The following is a 20,801-nucleotide window of genomic DNA, read 5'->3' as shown; positions in this document are numbered from 1 at the left end:
GGCAAACTGAGAAGTACAGAAATGATTTCAGGAATAGCCACCAGGATGGTTAAAACTTGTGTTCTGTGAAAGGCCTCAGGTTGTCAATACTCCTTTTTGTTCATTGTTACAGCTCTACTTCTTACCATGCACTTGCGATCGTCCACCCCAGATAAATCCTCCTCAAACTCCTTCCCTACATCAAATTCCATGATGTAGTTTCTAAAAGTGCTTAGCGTTTTAATGATCATATGATCCCCGTTCTGAAGGATTTCTTTGTCAGGCTTCAGCAGGTTTGCTATTTTTCTTACAGCAACATTTACATCTGAAAAAGAAAGGAGTTATTTTTATCGAGAAAAGTCTTCCCCTTGTCGCTCCTAGGGAGAACTGAAATGAACAAAGATAAACAGATGTCCAAATCTTTCAAACCAGACTTCCCATCCAGAAAAAAATCTGTAACCTAATTCTTAAAACTTAAATAACTTAATGCTTCAATTTTCTGATTATGTGGAATCTTTAAAAGATACCATTTGTATTTGACAGTTAATAAGGTTTACAATACTTCTATATAGATATGAAAACAACATCAAATACAAACACACAGAATTGCATTAAGAACTGCATTGAATCTTTATTAAATAAAAAAAATTTACTGCTTTTCAAATTATAGGAGGTTTTTTATGTTTGGAATCCACCACTTACCTCTTCAAGCTATGGAGTTTAATGTCTGTTAATGTAAGCTTTAAGAGGGTAAAAAGTAGAGACTGCTTAAGGCAAGTCAATTTTGCTTAAGGAAATTCTTAAAGTGCATTTCTGAAAAAAATACTTCTCATAAAAATGACTTAAGACTGTACAAGAAAAAACAGATTCACATAAAGAATAAGACAGGTGGCATTTATTGATTATTCATTCAAAAAGTTTGAAGGGAACCTTACCCAGTGCTTTCAGATACTCCTCAAAATTGTCATTGCTGACCATTTTCCAATAGCCATTGAAGTCTGCAGGCATCCCTGCTTCAGGTGATTGTCAAAATCACAGGCTCAGAGCTGTGGTTGATTATGCACCACACAACTCACTGCCTTGCTTTGTGGCAAGTTTGAACTCTGGTTTCTTTTATCTCTTTTTTAGACCATGGGGCTATGCAAGTCCTTCTAATCCGATTATTGTTGAAGTACTGCCTTTAGATCCTTCCACATGGCTGAACCTGTGAGATTTCTAATGACAGCAGGATGACTTGATTTAAAATGAATGAAATATTCACCTTTCATATCACTTGTGTAAGGGAAATCCATTTTAACCATATTACTCTTCATTCTTCATGCCACTCAGAAGAAAACCCCTTTCAAATAGCTTTAGGATATTAGCCAAAGCTATAAAAGAGCTTATCTTGTGTGTTTTTTGAGACCAATTCTTCTTTCTTGAATAGGTTTCAGCTACTTTATGCTATCTTTCAAGAAAAAATCATACAGACCCTTTCAGTCAAAGCCATTTTTGTCTGGTATTCCTTTGACTTGTTCCACAAGCTTCTGAATCAGAGAACCATCAGTGGAAGCTGCTTGGCCAGCTGGGGGCTCAGAAGGACCAGTTTGGTGGAAACTTGTATTAGGAAACAGTGGTTACTCTGTACAGTGATAAATGCTACATCACTGCTGCACAAATGCTTTCAGTTAAGGAGCTCTGAAACACAGAGAGAGCACTTGATAGAGTTCTGTATTCTTTGAAAGTGACTCCTGTCAGAAATGAGAGACACTGAATCAGCATAACAGGCAACCAGCAGAGAGGAGGCGGGTTTTCCCTGCTAACATCAGAGCTCAGGTACTGAGCCTCTCAGATGTTTGCATATGGTACAACTGAAGCCCCTATTGGATATTTTATTTACTCTGGGGCTTTGACAGTTGCTTGCTCTTAGGACTCTGGATAAGAGAAGAAAAGAAACCCACTTTGAATGTCGGGATGAGGACTGTCATTTGAGAACCTGGAGCCTTAGAAGCAGCTGAAGTAGTAGCATTTTTAAGTGCTTACATGAAAGAAAGATTGATTTCCATATCTTGGTCAAATTGCCAAAAAATCCAAGAAGTTATTCAGGGTCTTATAAAGTCAAATTTTAGAAGTAATATATATTTACACATCTCTCTCTATATATATATGGTTCATTGTATTTTGCTGTTTTAGAACAGTAAGGATTGCAGAATTACAAATTAGGAAAGTACTGTCTTTGACCCTTAAGTCATATTTATTGACTTATCAAAATACAAAGAATATTCATGGTGAAGATCTCCTTTCTTTCATTTTCACAAGGAAGCTGTTGTGTATTTTAAGCTGTACAGCTGAGCATCCCAATTTTCTTAAGCACTACCACACAGATTCATGGCTTTAAACCACCACATGACTCCAAGAAATTTTGGACTTTCCCTTCATCGTTATTAAGAAACAACTTTTTCAAGAAATCTGCATGAGAAAGCTCCTGGTCTGACACGGCACACAGTGCAGAAATCAGTCCCTCAGAGGCTTTATTGCTGTGTTTTGCAGCCTGCTGGGCTGCAGCAGGTGCCCCTCGTTCCTGTGCTCGCTCTCGGCCGTGTAGACATTGTGCTGTGCAATGTAGGCAATGACAGAGTCTGGGATGAGATATTTCACACTCAGCCCTCTGCACAGGGCAGAGCGGATCCGTGTGGCACTGATTTCATTCTGGATCCACTCTCTCACCAGAAAAATATTGTGCTGGAATTTAGATAAAAGGTCCAATTCCTGTATGAACTGAGATGGATCAGAGCCAGCCCGGCTAATGCAGACCAAACCAAACTTTTCCACTATTTCTTTGATGTCTTCTTCCTTCCAGAGATTGGGTGTCTTAAATGTCTGTAGAAAATCAGCCCCACAGAGCAGCTTTAATTCTGGTAGAACTGTAAAGACAAAAGGAAATAACAGATGTCTTATCCTTTCTCAGTCTTCTAGGAACTTTATACTTAAAATTGGTTTTAACTCATCACTTTAATTATTTTTTTTTCATTTATTTTTAGAATAATTTACCTTTACTCCAGGATTTTTTTCAGAAGATTGCAAGAAAAATTCAGTTTAGGTTTTTATGTGTCTGGTCACAATTACTTTAACACCTACTTCATCATCCCTCAAAGTATATTGAATATTATCTATACACAGTTAGAGGATAATTTTTACTCCACTCAAGCAATCCAAAAAGGGGAAGAAGTAAGTAAAGAGAAATACTTCAGCACAAAGGTTAGACTTGGTTGAACCTGGCTACTCCACACAATCCTTCCCTGCTGTTCTTTACTGTCCCTATTTCTTATTTGCTGTTCCCTGCCTAAGCCCCAGCACAGAACTCTCTCCTCAAACTTCTTCCACAGCACTCATCATTATTCTACCTTGAGCGTTGTACAAACATTGACCAGATAGTTTCACAGCCTTTGTATTCATGTGAAATGAAGGGGAAGGATACAGGTTTGCCTTCACTTTACACTTATTTGATGGTTAGCACATCTGCAAGTCTTCTACAAACACCTTACAGGAGAGATTCAGAATGTAAGAAACATTCCAGTGATGATGCTTGAAAAGCGCGACTTCTTTCCTCCACCAGCTGTAAAGATACAACTCCTCAACAACCAGGAACAACTGAAATGTATTATTCATGTCCAAGAGATGCTACAACACTAGAGGAAAAAAGCAATGTATCAAAAATCCAGCAGCATCCTGGCAAGCCATAGGGCTAGGGAAGATGATTAGATAGGAAAGTGAAAACTGGCATTGTTTCCAGAGCCTGCCGTGCCTCTACTGCCAACAGGAGCTTTTCTAGCCAGCAAATATCAATATGGCAGCATCACTGCTGTGGTACCTACACACTCTGTCCATTGTCTAACACTCCTAGTAGAATTCCAGTAATCCCTGTATTTTCCATATTTTTTATTCATGTATTCTGTGCTTTGCACATTGCCCATCTCTGGTGGGCCACAATGTCCATCTGACAGAGCTAGAGAGATGCCTGTAAAACCAAGAATTAACACAACTCCAGGGTCTCCTCTCTGTGTGGGAGCTATAACAAAACAACTGCCCCAGCAGCTTTGTTGGCATTTGGCATGGCTTGGTTTTGGCACGCAGCTGCAACCCTCAAAACTCATCAGCTACTATGTTCAATTTTCTCACAACTAATCTGGTAAAGCTGTACAGTTTTTAATGCTAAACACAGCATTGTGTTTGCAGCCATGAACCAACCTGGTTGCTGGCAAGAAAAGGAATCCACCGTAGAGCTTTCTGTGGGATGTTTGTTTCTCATGAACTCCTTCTTCGACTGGAACGCTCTGAGTGCTTCGTTATAATGGTGCCTGCGTTTAAAATAAAGGCTTCTGTGTGTGGTAAATCCTCTCAGAGATGCAACAAAGCGATTACCTGGCACTTTCCCACTCCAGCAGGGGGTCTACTTTTATGGTCCTTGGATTTGAATACCATTTGTTAGAATTTGGCACATTTGTCCTGCCATGAGATTAGTACCAATGTAGTTACATTTTGTGGAATTCACAAGCAATCTCCTTTAATGGCATTCTGGTTTGTAAATCCTTTTTGAAGTTCTACCATTATGGCAATTCTGACAGCTACTACATTTAAAATATATTTTGCTTGAAACAGGACTAAATCTCACTTCAATCACTGGCTGTAATTTCTTGACTAAATGCAATCCCTCATGGTAGTGTTATAATGTGTGCTCTGTTTTGAGGAGGAGATGTTCTCGGTCCCTGTTCTCCATAAAAATATGTTCCCTGAGTTTTCACCTTGCTGTTTTCTCATTCATTTTAATTAAAAGAAGCACAATTCCGAGGAACTAAAAATTCTCCTAAGATTTTTGACATCTGCTGTGCTTCTAATTTTACTGAGTTCAGATCCAGGAAGGCAGGCAAGGATCCCTTTGCAGGTTTTTCCAGGTTTCTGCTACTTTATCCTTTCACCACTCCCTGATTTCACTGGTCCCTGGTGCCCCCCCTGCAACACTGGTATTGCAACCTCATGGCAGTGGCCTTTTCTTTCCAAATCAGCACAGCCTTGCTTGTTTAGAACAGTCCCTGCCTTGCACCACCCTGAGCCAGGCCTAAGTATTGCTCATATTTGCACAAGCCAACACTGTTTCAAAGATACAAGCTCCTGGTCAGGCAGGACAAGCAGACACAGAATCAAGGCTGTGTCAAATTTCTGTGTAGGACATAAAGAGCCACAGTGACCATCAGCTCTTATTGACTGCAACAACACAGAGGTTCAGAGTTCCAAGGAACAGTCTGAATCCAGTGTGTGTACAAAGCCCCAGCTGATCCTCAGAATGTCTGTAAGGAATGAATTCACAGGTTAGTGATTTAAAAGTGCACTCTTCAAATCATGGAAACACTTTAGCCACAAGAATAAGCTGCATATGTGTCAAGAACCTACACCCAGCCAGGCTGCAAAGCAGCCTCCAGCGATTTCTGATGCTCAGTCACTGGCCATAGAAACTACACAGCCAAGAGGTGAGGCACATATGGCAGGAGGGAGTGGGCACCACGAGCTTGGTCTGTGCCTTCCCACACGTCTAATTTTAACCCTGCCTTGCTGTAAACAGGCTGGTACTATGTATAGCCAGGCACACTGACTGTTTGTCGTGCTCTAACATTCTTGGGCCGGGATTCAAAAACAAGAATGCTTGGCAAAGAGCTCCCTGCAGGACCAGCATTACAAACACTGCAAAATCTGAGCTGCCCCAGGTCTAATCAGCAGCTCAAGGGCTGGAGCAAGTGGAGTTGCATTACTTTAGATACAGCGAAAAGAACAAACCCATCTGCCAACTTCTTAAGTGTTTTCTGAACTGTGTATGAAGCTTTGAGTAGCTATAGAGCTAAATCACAAGCACAACTCAACAGAAGTTGGGTAATGCAGATCTTTGCCAATTTTTAATTACTCTGTAGTATAACTGTATGCCAATCAAATCCACAGGAGCAACAAATGCAGTCCTTTGCCTACTGACAATACTGTTTCCTTGTCTAGAAATACTCACAAACAGCAAAGTGGAAAACAGCTCTATTATGTTCCCTCCTCCTCCTCTCTAAGAAAAGCATTGGGATATTCTCCAAGATTTCTATACTCATTTAATAAATATCACTGCCGTAAGTGGGATTTGAATTTTGCTGCTTAAAATTCTTTTATGCCACAACTACTTAGGATCCTCAGCAAAATGGACAGGTTTTGATCAAATGTGTCATTTTTATCACACTCAGTTAAAAAAGGTACTGTAGGAAAAGGCCATTCATGTGTTTCAGGACTAAATGTCCTACTGCAGGTAAGTGTGCAACTCCAACTACTGATAAGAAGAGACATTTAGGTAGAGTAATGATTTCCTCTGCCTTGCAATAGTAAAGTCTCTTTCTATTGGTACTGACGCTTCCTACCTGAGGGAGCTTAGAGTGAAGGCAGCAGTTAGTCAGTCCTTGGCTTTCTGAGGAGTGAACAACCTACAAATTAGCTTTGAAAGCATGTGAAGAACAACAGCTCTACACTAAACCATTGCCTGTTCATACTTACTAAATATCTTCTAAAGCCAGCACTTTTTAATCTTTTTTTTTTCACCTGTGACACTTAAATACAGTGTAAAGCACAAACACCTGCATTTCATCAGAATGCTGCTTCCCCATGCAAGGGACAAGGTTCAGCACTGGATTATGGCACCACTTCAGCTCATTAATACACATCAACATTTGTGGACAAAACAAGATTTAAGCTCATTTCTCTCCTTAACAAGCAGCCATTTTAATATTTTGTGGATTTACAAATAAAGATAGAGGTTCACTTTCTAGGCAGATGGGAAGTTTGGCTGTTCATACCACATTGCCTGAGCAGAAGATTATACACAGAGGTTCTGCAGCACCTTTTCCAAGGACCAGCTAGCACAAGAAGTTTGTGTTTTCACACCCTGCCCCATATGCATTTATTACTATATAGAAAAGACATCTTTCAAGGTCCTTGCATCAAGTTATGGACAACTTGTTTAATTTTTCCTCAGCATAAAACCACAGAAAATTCTTGAGATTTTGAAGAAAACATCAGCAGTTATGGGCTTGGGCTTAATTTACCATTAGAGTTAACAAGAAAACTTTACGAGCATCTGTAAACAGCTAAACCTGGAGGCATAATACTGTACCATAGCTAACCTGGAACAGAGATACTCTTGAAGAACAGAATCATTTTGAATTCTCTTACTGACACCCAAGAAAGGTAACATGAGAGGTAGGAACTTTTCCTGCAGATCCCAGCAGTGGCCAATATTTTGCACCCAACTACTTGAAGGGCACAAGGGCACTACCGTGGTTATTGTACAGGTCTGGGGAAAACAAATGAAAGATTCCTGGTGGGGAGTCCTGACTTTTCCTGGATGTTTTAAAAGAGGAGCAAGCTCTGTACACTGGCATGGCAGCCTGGCAGATTTTTGGCAGTCAGTAATCTCACAAAGACAGGAAGAAGATAAAGCAATCACCTTAATACTTTCACTGTCTCTGTCCACGTGTCCTGCTCGCTCTCCCAGGGATCCACCCGGATCCAGTCAGACGTCTCTAGGGCCAGTTTGGCCATTGCCACCCTGTGCCTTGCTGACACCAAGCCTTTCTTCCCATACTGATCACTGACAGGAGACATTATGCCTTCAATCACCTGGTATCTTCCTGCAAGAAAAAAAGAACAGAAAAAAATGAAAATTAAGTCCTCTTTACAGAATCTTAAAATTTAGGGTGGATAGGGCCTTGGGAGCTTACTGGTTAACTTCCACATTTTAAGAAGCTGTGAACGACTTGATTTGGGTTTTGTTTTTAATCCATTCCCAGCAATGACAAAATTAAAATGCAAGCATTTTGTTCCTCTGTGAACTGCTCACAATTACCGTCATGCTTATCCTAATAAATGACCCAAAAAAGAAAGCTGGGTAAACAGACAATTTTAAACCATGTGGACACAGTCAATTGCAACAATTGATGTTGCAAACTATCAAAACTGTTAAGACAGAATTAAGTTTCATAGTCCAGCTAGTACAGCTTTGATATAGCTTGGCAAAGAATGACTTAATTACCCTTCTTTTATTCTTAAAGATCTGGTCATTGTTATTTGTCTCCCTTTGTGTTTAAAGCAAGAATTACAGCATATTGCTGCAGCCGTGATTGATGTGGTTCAGACAAATCAGAAGATTCAAGCACAAAGATGGGGCTAATGGAATCTGAAATGAGACTTGGAGTGCTCCACACATCAGCTCAACAGCCACTCAACACCTTTCTCTCTGGCTGACTATGTTAAATATATTTGACAATATGCCCTTGGTTTTTTACCCCTGTAACACAACATAATCATTAAAACAACAGACTGGTTAGATTTTCTGGTCCCCAAAAGGGAAACAAAAATAAAGCACCACCATCAGCTGCATTCCTTGGGAAACTGAGAGGAGAGGAAGAGCGTTTCAACTGAGCAAAAATGAACAAAATAATTTCTTATGTAACACATGCATTTTAAATAACTATGATAAATATGATACTGAAGAGGAAAAGAAACCTGTTCGTTTTTTCTAATTCAATTATTTTAACAAAGGAACTTCAATGCAGCATGCCAATTTATTGCTTTGTATGGAAAGCAATACCCCTGACATTTCTGATACTGGCACATGACAATTTAATATTCTAACATGACAATGTCACTCTAGCAATGTCATATTTATTTTGATGTAATAAAATTTTCAGAAGAACTTCATCAAATTTGACTTAAAAAAACAGCATTAAGATTCAGTGAGATTTACATCCTCTTAAGATGTCAGTTCAAACCATGCTCTGTTTTGAAATATTCTCATTACAGGCAAAATGAGAAAGATGAAGTTTTCCAGAATCATGCAAAGATGTGTATATAATTAAGTCAATCTCTTGATTTGAAATTGGAAATAATTCTGCTTGATTTATGAAGAGCAATTATTCTCTTGTACTCTGGTATTATACAGTGCTATTACAAGTTGTCATTTAAAGGGAAAGAAATTACAGTTTAAATTCATTTCTTGTTTAAAGGGAAGGAAACTGCTGAATTCACTACTATGTTAAATGTATTAAAAGGTTTTTCCTACACGATGATTTTATTTTCCACATTTCAGTTTCTTTAAGCATCTACAGAAAAGGTTGTTCCTTTATACCTTAAATGAATATATGAAATGAAAAAATCATATTTCTGTGAGCTCATGCTAAGCAAGAATGATATGGGTCTGCCACATCCTTGTGAGATGGAAAGATTTCAGTCTCCAGTCTGCTCTAGAGCTGCATAAATGAGATGAGATAAGAGCTTCTGGTGCCATATCAGCTTGTTGCAAAGCAGAAATGAAACCAACTGGCGGAGAAAAATTAAGACTGGGAACACTTTAGAGAGTCAAACGCAGGAATGGCCTGAGAAGACTGACAACGGAGTAACCCAGCACTGTGGAAACAGGATGCACGAGAGCCTTCCACATACAAACACAGGCTTTAGCTGTCAAAATATAGGAAATAGTTTTATTGCTGTCTCTAAAGAACTTTTTTCCTATTCTGTAATTTAAAAGTTCACTTGTCCAAATATGCCCCTCAGTTTTGCCAGGTGGAAAGGAAGAGAAAATCATTAAATTCTGTCACCTTGGGCTTTTCTTATTATCCACTGCAATTCTCTTCTCTCTCACATAAACTATTACAGGTTGCTTCAAACCTTTCTTGCTCCACAGTTACCTTCAAATTCTATTTCTCTGGAATCTTATTTGTTTGCATCATGTAGTATGTTATTATTGCTTGTCCTAAATACATGTAAAAGTCCTCCAGGCCTTCAAGTGGCTTTGTTTTTCAAAATATACCTACCAAAAGCAGCAAAGAAGTTCCTTTTGCTATGAACTTATAGTCTCTAAGAACTGTTTAGGAGAAATGGCTAGTGCTCAGAAAACTAAATGTAAAAAAAGTAATGAAACAAAAACTGTCCCTCAAACATGTTAAAGCAGATTATTAAGGAAAATAGGTATTTCGTTTTCTGTTACCAAGGTGTCACTGTAAATTGTCACAAATACTAACACAAATAGTAATGCTTAATTAGCTTATTAATACTAAAGCAAATTAATCAAATGCCAATTTCATACAAAATTGTGTACTTTGGTGGGGCTTCTGAAGATTCATTTCTTCTGGTAGTAAGTCTGGAATTCAATGGGAGAAATTATGCCAGAAATAAATAATAGAAGTAAATAACCACTACAGAAAAGCAAATAAATGAAAGACTTCCTTACATTTAACTCTTGCTCGCTCCTCATTTTCCTCTCATTTTCCTTTTTCAGTGTTAAGGGAAAATCCCCCAAGAGAAGCTCTGCAGCTTCCTGGTGTTACCCTATCCAGTGAACAGGAATGCATTTGACTGAACCCACTAATGGTGTCACATTTTCCCAAGTTTTCGTAAGATAGTCTTGTCTTTCACACCCTCCTCCTTTGCCCTCCATCCCTTTGGGTCTCACCTGGAAACTTGGGGATGTAAGTGTCCTCCACTGGCAACACTTGGGAAACAAGATTAGAGGTATCTCAGATTGATTCTAGCACTATTTCTTTGGTCTTTATAGTAAAATGAGGAATACAGTCACAGAGAAGTAAAAGTACCTGACATTAGGTATTAAAATACTCCAAAGGCATCTGCCACAGTCAAGTTTCAAAAAACAATTTTAAAAGAAGGGACTGAATCTCAGAAAACTTTAGCTGTGTCTGAGGATGTATAAAGTGTCAAATTCAAATGAGTAGACAGAAATTCCAGATAGAATGATTTGAGTCATTCAGGCACACAGAGCTGTGCGTGTTGTATTTAAAAGGCAGCATGACAAGATTTATTGGCTGATATTAATAGAAAAAAAGATTAATTACTTGACATGTGGCAATGAAACTGCACTTAAACTATCAGAAACCAAATAAAATGTCTTACTTAAAATAGGGATGTATGAAAAATAAGATTAGGCAGCATTAGAAACTGACAAAAAGCTGGCAGCCAGAATTACTGGAGATGTCAGTCAGGATGCACATCAGGGATAGTCATGTCATTCATGGCAGAGAAACCTGCCTCTGAAGTCACAGAATCCTGGAATTGTTAAGGCTGGAAAAGCCCTCAAGACCACTGAGTCCAACCAGTAACGCAGCACTAGAACATGGTCCCAAGTGCCCCATCCACACGTCCTCTGAGCACTTCCAGGGTTGGTGACTGGCCCAACTCATCATTTCAGCCTGATTTGTGACAGAGAAGCACTACTGAAGCAGCAGGAGGATGAAACCATTCCCAAGCCTAGGAAACATGTCCCTCACAGTAATTAATTAATTCCTCACTTATTTCAGGCATCCAGTGCAGATGTCAGCTCCAAGGTGCACTGTTCCCTCTGAGAAGGGAATCAGTGCTGCCTCAGCTCAGACAAGCCCTGTTCTCCACCCTCCACCAGCTCCCAGGCTGCAGCTGCTGTTTCTTCTCGGTAAGTAAGCTCCAAAAAATTTCTCCTTTCCTTCCCTGCATAATCCCAGAAGTGGAAACAGGGCTAAAATCATGAGAGAATGTCCAATCAATGTCCTGGCTAGGAATGGTTCTGCTATAAAACAGACATCCAGAATCAGTCATTTTTACAGCAAGCTGCCAAGCCCTTCTGCTTGAGAAACTCTGTTCCCTGTCGAGGAGGGGCCATAGACAGGATCTGTAGCCGCACATACAAACACATCCATCTGCTCCTGGAGTTCCTCCAGCCACCTCTGCCCAGGATGGGGAAAGCTGCTGCAGGCAAACAGCATTCTGACTTTGCTGCCAAGCTGGGTTAAGCTTTCAGAAAGTGCATAGACAATGCTGTAGGCAACCCAGACACCAAAGAAGGATTCTTAAATGCATAAAGCCCTTGTACTTGTAAGGCTTCACAAATTAAAGTAAGAAACCAAAACGCAAGTCACACCCTACCCAGACCTAGGCATTGACATCAGGTGTAATATAATGCACAATTTCCATTTCAGCCTTTCAAATTTTCATTTTTAATATGAATTTTACTACATTTTAAGCAAACTGCCTTGAGTAGGGGGTAGAGTCTTTCTAAACTGACCCTGGAGCAGACCAGATATCAAATTGATTCAGACAGAATAATAATTAATTTCCCAGTTCAGTCCTTCTTTAATGGCAAAGAGAAATGTTACTGGACTGTAATTTATGACTTAAAGAGAATTTCCAGTTGGTCTCATATTACCTTTCAACTCTTTGCATATCTGGGCAGCAGAATCAGTTATAAAACTACAGTGAAAAAAGTAAATTAAAATCTCTTTTTAACCCTTTATTTCCAGTCCCGCAGGAACAAAAAAAAATAAAATAATTTAGTTGTAGGAAAACGGATTTGTAAAGGCTGCTCTGAGAGCCAGCTCTGTAATTGCTCCTCATGACAGTCAAAGTATCCTCACAGGATATTCTGAGTATGCAGCTGCAGCTGCTGCTTTTACTGCACAGTGCTATCAGTGGTTTCTCAGGTTCTCTCCCCCTGCTCAATTTGACGGCCAAATTCCTTTTACTATTATTTGCTGTTCAGGTTCCTACTGACCCACCTCCCTAGGAACTGCTCTGTCAGATTCCAACAAATAATGATTCCCTCCTAACCCCTTCCTGAAACCTAAGTGCATATTTTAGCTGCCAGTTGCAAAAAACAAAAAAAAGAATCCCTGAGCAAGTAAGGAGCTGCTCAAGCTTTGACTTCAAGGTTTTCCAATAGCATTCCTGATTCTTTCTTTCGTTCTTGATGTTACCACCTTGCTCTTCTGTTGCCAAAACATTCTAGCCTGGTGGCATCTCGCTTTTCTCATCTTTCCCTAGGACAGATAAAGTGCCTCTTAGTGAAGACAGATAATGAATAATTAATGTTTCATCTTTTCTCTAGTTTCTCCCAGCTGTCAAAACTGCTACCTGGAACTTTTCATATTAAAACACATTTTATCGTTGTATCATAAAAGCATGGAATTGGAACATAAATGATTTTCCTAAGTTTCAAAATTTTTAACCGCATTATTTCACAAGGTTCAGCCAGTGCCACGAAAAGGATCCTCAAACTGCTGATAAAACTTTTACTCTCTTTGCATAAACACTTATTGTACTTGTTTATACACTGAGGTAATGCCAGACTTTCTATATTGAATATCCCATGAAAGCTTTACATTAATATCAGTAAAGAATATTAAAATAAACCCAGCTGTAAAGTAGATCCAAGTGAGTATTGAAACTCTTTCTTGCTTTTCCCAGCCCTCACTGACCTGTCTGGTGCAGGTGGTCTCTGGCCAACTCAAATAGACGCATGTGCATGTTGGTGGTGGGGTTGAAGGAGCCACAGGCCAGGAGGATGACAGGGATCCTGCTTCTCATCCTGACAGCAAAACATGACACCTCTTCCCTGAAGAAAAAAGACATTAAAACAAAAGACAAACCTGAGAAAGAGCAGTCTGGCCTTGGTTCCTGAACTAAAAGGAGCTGTTTCCAGAACTAGATGTTCCCAGAGCACCAGTGCAGTGTCCAGAGATCAGTCCTGTCCCAGCACTCAGCACCTGCTTGCTCAGGAACACAGCTGGATATTAATTAGGAGAATACCAACACATTCTGCTTCCCCACAGACATGGCTAGAACATACTTCTAGAAATTTACTGTCTTATTATTAAAATCTGACAATTTTTTTACTTTTTAATTTTTAACCTGCTTTTATTAAAGGGAAAGGTGTCTCCTTATCTTTGTGGCCATTGATAATGCTGGAACCCACAAGCCTGCTACAAAATCAGATTTTATTTTTTTTTAAAGAACTTCTTACAGTGAACCTTTACAACACGTGACAAAACTTCACATGCAACACCCAGTGCTAATGTATGACTTCTTGGAGCTGGGCAGGCAGCACTGGGGGTCAGCCAGCTGGCAAACACTTGCAGCCAGATTATCAGCACTGGTCTGTGTGGTTCCTCTGTTGGGCTGCAGAGCGATGCACAGTGCAGCAACAAGAGGGAGCAGTAGGGAAGAGGAAATCCTTGGGGCATTAAAAAGCTGCGAACAGGGGGAATGGGTAGGGAGATATGCAGTGAGGAGCCTTGTAGGGGTGTTTACAGACAACCCTTGTGTACTTTGGTTAACCTGTCAGTCATCCACTAAAAATGTACCAAAAATCAGTTTAAATCCACTGTGCTTGGAGCTATTTACTTGCATAACTCTTTTAAAAACTAATCCGGACTACAACTGGCACGATAAAAACAATTGTGTCCCATATCCATGTCTGCAAACCCAAAGTATTTTCCTAGAATTTGCAATCTCTACATTGCTCACACCTGTGTATCATATAAACACCACTCTCCCTTCCCTGGCCTAGAGTTCTCCCCATCAAATGGAACAGGTACTCTCCAGGAGACACCTGCATCCCTAACTTCAGAACTCAGTCCAGACCCAGCACAGATTGTGTGTTCTGATCAGCCAAATCTCATTCTTCATCTGCACTGTACCTGTACCTCAGACCCCACCTCTTATTGTTCCCAGTTCTTACAGTCCCTTTTTTCCCCCCACTTTCTCTGACTTATTAAAATTTAATAATCATGGTTAAATCCATGTCAAGTCGATGTTTTATAGCTACCACCATAATCAGTTCATTTATGGAGGATTTACAACCTGAAGAGTGGGACTGTACCATGGAATAGCACTCAGTGCAACAAGCAGCAAGTATTGTCATTTGTCAATAATATTGTCACTTTTCAACCTTTGACATTTCAACCTTTTTACCAAGAAAATCCTCTGAAGCATTAAATGCTATCTGTATCTCCAGCATCTAGTACTGAATACAATCATTGTTTTATAATGTTTTTATTCTGCTTTCCTCATTTCTCATCCCTTCCATCACACTAGGGGAGACAAACAGGGGAGAAAAGACTTGCTGGCTGTAGAACCACTGAAAGTTAGCAACAGTTTTATGGTCTGTGACGGGAGCAGCTGGAGGAAGCTCCTTTCACTGCACCCTGCACCCTACTCCCTCCTCTGGCTTACTCTCCCTGTGCAGACACAAAAACTCACACATGAAAACTGTATACAAAATGTACAGCTTCTTTATCTGGGAAAAAACAAAAAAATGTTCTTCTGTTCAGGATCAGGAATTCTGTAAATGTATCTCCATTGCAGGGAGGAAGGTGTTTCTGCCCTGAAACTGAGCAAAATATCAGCATCTGAATGGAGCTCTCTCAGTGCTGTCTCAGGGCTCTCCTGTGTCCCTCCCTCCTCCCTCCTGCTCTGATCGAGTGCATTTTATATTTCCATAGCTGTCCTTTATTTGCCATCTCAACTGAATGATTTCTTTTGCTTTGCTTTTAATTCTACAGACTACTCTATTTCTCACCTGAAACAAAGGTGTTGGACGGTTTCATTGCAGCTCTTACTCATTTACACCCTGGAAACTCCAGGGAAAGACTTCAACCTGTGATTTTTAATAACTTGATAGTAGTGATAACAGAAACTCAAAAATCAAACCAACAAAAACAAAACAAAATAAAAACAAAAAACTCAGAACAAACTAAGACTGTACTAACAGTAAATAAAAATGTAATGAAAAAGCATTTCACAAGGTAGTATACATCTATAAGCTCACAAACACCACATATAGATATATATAAAGGAATCAGTGTTTTTATTTTTACTATCCCCAAATATAGTGCACTCTTCAAAAGGTCTAGAGCAACTTTTAGTATTTGAAACAAAACTTTCAGATTCAGCTGCTATCTCAGCTGGCATTAATTACCTAAGAGGTTTTAAATCACTAGAACACCACTGAAAGTAACAGAAAAAAAAGAGAGTTAACTGATTTTTCAGCCAAGCTCTCTTGAGGAATCAAACACTGGGGAAAGTTTAAACACAGAGTCTGTGTGCCCCACTCTGGGCCTGTGGACCAGCAGCCCTGGGCAAGCAGTGCATTCCCAGAAATGCCAGCCTGCATTTTGGGAAGCTTCCAACAACAGGGACACCGTGTGGCAGTGCAGAAAAGGGCAGTCACCTTCAGACAGGGAGGCCACACTCAAGCTACAGAAAAAAGGGTTAATGATGGACAAAGTATTATGATTTTTATTAGGTAATTCCTGCAACTTCTTTTTATGATGCCTGTATTCCTACAAAATGTCAATAACAGATGATGTTATGGATGACCACAGTTAAGTTCTGCTGAAAGTCAGTAATTAGACCCATATCTGATTAATTATCAGCAGCAGAATGGAGTGCTGAGCAGGAAAGTCTGATTCATGAGCTGTTAAATTAGTAAACTGGAGAACAAGACACTGATACGTGCACGCTATGAGGCACTCACCCTTGAGGGAACATTTCTGCAAAAAGCAGAAATAAACCAAATCCCAGCACAGGATTAAAGTGTTATCTCCTCCTGTGAGGGTGAATCTAGATTAATTTAGATGAAATTTAGATTTTAACAAGTTCAAAGCTGCCTTATTCCATTCTTTTACTGGGCCACATCGTTACCTCATATAAATTCATGCAGATGCACTGGGACCAGCTGAGTTACACCAAATGACACTAAGAATATTAGAGCTGCGAGGCAGATTTTGAAAGTTGGGAAATAAAAACACATTTAGTAGCTGACCCAAATCACAGAAGCCACAGTACACAAATATCCCTTAAAAATATTACTGAATATGAGAGTTTCTCATGCTGTTAATAATAAGAACTGCTGCCATACAGAAGTTATTCCAGTCAGGAAGTTCCCAGCATTTGCTGTCACCAAAACCAACCCTCCACAACGGTGACAAACATTTACCTGTATATCCTCACCTTCCCTTTAATAAGGGGCATATGTACCTGGGTGAGGAAAAATGGAAAATGCATAATCTGGGACTATATTTTATTTACTCATCAAAAAGTTATTCACTCCAGCCACAAAGGATTTTGCAAGGAGCACATATGTATTACACACAGCCCGATATGATGCTGTAACCTTCCAAAACAGCTTTATCAGGGCCACACGGTAAGTCATATTATTATTAAATTCCAGTGATTCAGGTGAGCCCCATTTATTTGACTTTCACTGAAAGCCATATCAGGATACATTATTTCCTATCAGATTCACCAGATCACAACCATGAAGCTGCTCCTTCCAATGCCCACACCAGACTTTTAGTCAGAGCACACAAGACAAGATTTTCAGAGAAATCCCAAGATCTGCTCCCCTCCTACCTACAGTATTCACTAGAGCAGCAACTTACCCAAGTCTATAAAAACCATCTGGGCTTTTTCACGTGTAACACTGCAGATGGCTCAAAACACAATAAATGCTGCCTTTAACAATGCACAGGGGGTTTTGCCTGAGACAGACTGCTCGCTTTGGGGGTACTCACTATTTTTTCTTCCTCCCTGTCCAGGTTGCAATTATCCCAGCAAAACAAAAAATTCTCTGTGAACAAGTCACCTCATGGGAAACTTGTCCAAATTCCAAGTGTCCTGGTGGCAACCAGAGAAAGCAGCCTCAGCAGAAGCGTCTCCTCCTCTCCTGAGATTATAATCACAGCACAACACTCTTGCCATTCCTTTATTTCAGACTGTATCAGTGGGGAAATTCCCCTTCACAGAAGAACTAACAAAACCTCTCTATCAGTTATATTTCTGAAATCAACCTAAACACGACTTATGGTTCCATGTACTTGGAATGAGTTTTTTCTTCTGAATGAAACCACTTCAGTTTTCAACTTCCAATCCCAACTCTTTCTGCTCCACTGCTGCAGAGAATCAGCAAAGGGACTAAAGAAAATTCACCACAAAGAGCTCACACTAACAAAGCACAACAAATATATATATATAAATAAGAAATATAATTATTATAATATAAATAATTACTTGAGCACAGGACTCATGCAGTCTGAAACACATGCAGTCTGAACCTCCAGCTAATAATGAACACAGCATTGCCTTCAACAATTTTGAACTCTGAAAAATTTGAGCAGAATTATTGCTTATTAGCACAAGGTTACAAAGATTATGTTCTCAACACATTTTTTTTAAGCCTGTGAGTTGCTACAAGTTTATAACTAGTTTATAACTAGACTTCCACAGTGATGCACTAGAGTGTCTGGTCCCAGAGTCCAGCCAATAAATTATCCACAGAGATACTCCCACTATAATATCCTACATGATATATTTTTCTTAGTGTTCTTAAGGATATTATATGTTATTCATATCCTTAATCATCTTGCAAAATAATCACGCTTACAGGCTGCCCATTGCCTGAACAGCAACAAGGAATACAACAACTCAGCAGCACGGAATTCAGAAACCACCATTTGTGCACATCAACAGTAACCTCCCATATATTTAACATCCCTATTTGTGCATTTACTAAATATTCTGAGGTTATTTCAGATTTTCTTCTGTCCTTAAACAGCAAACATGTAAAGACAACAGCATAATGTCCTTAATGTTCTTTTCATGTATTAGGGAAAACAACGAAATAATCCCATTTTGTACAAAAGGTATTAATTACATTCTAACTGTTCATACAACACTTGACAAGACTTGAGACATTGAGCTCTGCAGCAGTTTCATGTGGTTACAAGGCAGTGATAAATCCACTAACCTAGAACCATGCAGAAAGTAAGTAAAAAAACCAACCAGACTGGCCAACATCTGGTACCCAGTATAAGCTGGGTAGTGCAGGATCTCACTGGCCTCACACACCACTTCCTGCACAGTTCTGCAGCATTTCCACAACTCAAGGGAATACAACCATCTCCTGGTACTTTCTATTTCACACAGTATGAACTTTATAATTACTGCTCCAAAAATCTCTAGTGATCCCTTCCTATTTTTGTGCCCATATCACACTAATAAATAAGATTTTCTTCTTCTACAGTTGTCTAACCTATTCTAAGTAAAGGCAGTAGCCCTTCTGTTTGCATGTACAAGTCAGTCATCCAAAATGCACAATATATTGGTTTACAGAAAAGGAGGATTCATGCAGAACTGCAACTCTGGGAGTCTATTTTTAAGCAAATAAACTACTGATTTAGTGAAAGCACCAACTTGGCTGTCAAAACAAACTCTTGCTAAAACTTCAAGAGCTCCTGTAGAGAAGCCATTCAGAGTGATTTTTTGTCTACCAACATCTCTAATTTTCTTTCAACTAGCAAAACACACTTAGCATATCCTAAGGCAAATCTCAGAAACTGAGCTCGCACACAAATGGAAGATAAATTTAAGTGGTAAACATCTTCAATGATAAAAATCTGCTCTTATAAAGCTGGTTTTAAAAGGGAGCGAGCTAATGAAACCCCTAGCAGTACCACTGCAGAACATTCAGATGCAAAGTAATCATATATAGCATCCATGGAATGAGGTAGGATTTCCATAACACAGAGCAAGACCTGCCTGTGCCAGATCACTGGGCTGAACAGCATTTCTTATGTTTTTGAAATTCCCCATTATACTTTGAGTCTGAATGGCTAATTTCTTCATTTCTGCTAGTTATCGTTCAGAAAATGCAGAGTGCTCGGTGAGCAGAGTGACATGCACACAACTCTGAGTGGTAATTGCACTAAATCAGCGACGTGGTGGGGAAAGATGCAGATGTGCAGCTGGCTGGGGAGACTACAGCAGTTCTGCAGTGGCACCTGCTGGGCCAGGACAGGCAGCTGGGCTTTGACAGCTGCACCCAGCCAACTTCACCTGCTGCAGGTGCAGCAGCAGCAACTGAAACATTGTATGAATGAAACCCTTGGAAATCATCGCTGCTGTGAAATCCAGTTTGTCTCATTAAATTATTTTAAAAGGCTCAAATTCCCCTTGGACAGGACTGTCATCTGTTGCGTCCTCAGTGCCCCCCCGCAGGTATCTCTGGACTTCCCTAAGGTCTTTGAGATCATCCAAACGCTAATTAGATTGTCACAGGTAGACTAAATTCTAAAATTCGCATTTCTGAAGTTAAAGGCACGAAGGCAGTTTGCTGCTACAATCATACAGTGGAACCAGACTTCAGTAGCAAAACACGCCTGGAAAACGAACTGGACTGTATTGCTGCAAAGCTTAAAGAAAACAAACATCACGCATTGTTTATAAAATCAAACAGCAGCTGCTGTAACCCCTTATGGCCGGAGGGAAAGACGAGTAAGTTACGCGGTGCAAGCCAGACGGATTGGAATGAACAAAATGTAACTCTACGTGCGGTTGTCCTCTTTACTCTCACTGCACTCGGCTAGGTGTTGGGGGAGAAGGGACAAAAAGCTTTCTGTTTTAAACACACACACACACACACACACACACGTATATGTGATACATATTTATGTCTATATGGTGGTGGATGTTTATCGAGTGCGTGGCGTGGCCAGCCCGGCAGCACCGGCCGTGAGTTTGAGGCCTGCCCGCGGTGCCCGCGGTGCCCACAGAGCCCGCGGTGCTCACAGAGCCCGCGGTGCCTACAGAACCCGCGGTGCCCACAGAGCCCGCGGTGCTCACAGAGCCCGCGGTGCCCACAGAGCCCGCGGTGCCCACAGAACCCGCGGTGCTCACAGAGCCCGCGGTGCCCACAGAACCCGCAGTGCTCACAGAGCCCGCGGAGCCCGCGGTGCCCACAGAGCCCGCGGTGCCCACAGAACCCGCAGTGCTCACAGAGCCCGCGGAGCCCGCGGTGCCCACAGAGCCCACAGCCGCTCCCAGCGGGATCCGCTCCGCTCCTCCCCAGCTCCCCTCCGTCCTCCCGTGCTTACCGCGGGACAAGCGGGGCCTCCCCCGGCGCCGCTCCACACGGCAGCCGGCCCTCCCCACACAGGAGGTGTACTTTT

General features: G+C 40.5%; 2 protein-coding genes and 1 long non-coding RNA gene across 6 annotated transcripts in view; 1 reads left to right on the top strand and 2 right to left on the bottom strand.

Annotated features, from left to right (window-relative positions):
• The window catches only part of RBP1 (retinol binding protein 1), a 19,817-nt gene extending 18,780 nt beyond the window's left edge, over positions 1-1,037 (bottom strand). For 2 of the 3 annotated variants that reach the window (XM_015637835.3, XM_015637836.3), the window contains exons 1-2: positions 915-1,009; positions 126-304 (exon numbers count right to left, since the gene is read on the bottom strand). In XM_015637835.3, the coding sequence (XP_015493321.1) occupies positions 126-304; positions 915-987 (252 nt within the window). In that variant the 5' untranslated portion in view covers positions 988-1,009. Of the gene's footprint in view, positions 1-125; positions 305-914 lie in introns of all 3 variants that reach the window. The other variant, XM_015637834.1, reaches the window with a different exon arrangement.
• Positions 1-17,480, top strand: part of LOC107208864 — a 28,104-nt gene extending 10,624 nt beyond the window's left edge. Inside the window, exons 2-3 of the long non-coding RNA XR_001523331.3 lie at positions 11,343-11,473; positions 17,394-17,480. This is a non-coding gene — a long non-coding RNA (uncharacterized LOC107208864). The remainder of the gene's footprint in view (positions 1-11,342; positions 11,474-17,393) is intronic.
• Positions 853-20,801, bottom strand: NMNAT3 (nicotinamide nucleotide adenylyltransferase 3). Of its 2 annotated transcripts, none has more exons than XM_015637833.2 (5): positions 20,727-20,801; positions 13,272-13,408; positions 7,481-7,664; positions 4,207-4,316; positions 853-2,882 (listed from the first exon to the last, which is right to left on the bottom strand). In XM_015637833.2, the coding sequence occupies exons 2-5, from the start codon at positions 13,378-13,380 to the stop codon at positions 2,473-2,475; spliced, it is 813 nt and encodes a 270-aa protein (XP_015493319.1). In that variant the 5' UTR covers positions 13,381-13,408; positions 20,727-20,801; the 3' UTR covers positions 853-2,472. The 2 variants fall into 2 exon arrangements, with proteins under 2 accessions (XP_015493319.1, XP_015493317.1); XM_015637831.3 differs by lacking the exon at positions 20,727-20,801 and adding an exon at positions 15,374-17,400.

Source organism: Parus major, chromosome 9 (assembly GCF_001522545.3).
Source record: "Parus major isolate Abel chromosome 9, Parus_major1.1, whole genome shotgun sequence".
Lineage (NCBI taxonomy): Eukaryota > Metazoa > Chordata > Aves > Passeriformes > Paridae > Parus > Parus major.
Note: the sequence above shows the minus strand (reverse complement) of the source record. Positions and strands in the feature narration are given on the sequence as shown.

Bases quoted from the DNA above. Each gene is read 5' to 3' on its own strand.
- NMNAT3 (XM_015637831.3), bottom strand. From the start codon at position 15,417: ATGAGTAAGAGCTGCAATGAAACCGTCCAACACCTTTGTTTCAG. The intron at 13,409-15,373 runs GTGAGAAATAGA...TTTTTTCTTCAG, and splicing joins GTCCAACACCTTTGTTTCAG to GGAAGAGGTGTCATGTTTTG. The intron at 4,317-7,480 runs GTGATTGCTTTA...TTTTAAACGCAG, and splicing joins GAGACAGTGAAAGTATTAAG to GCACCATTATAACGAAGCAC.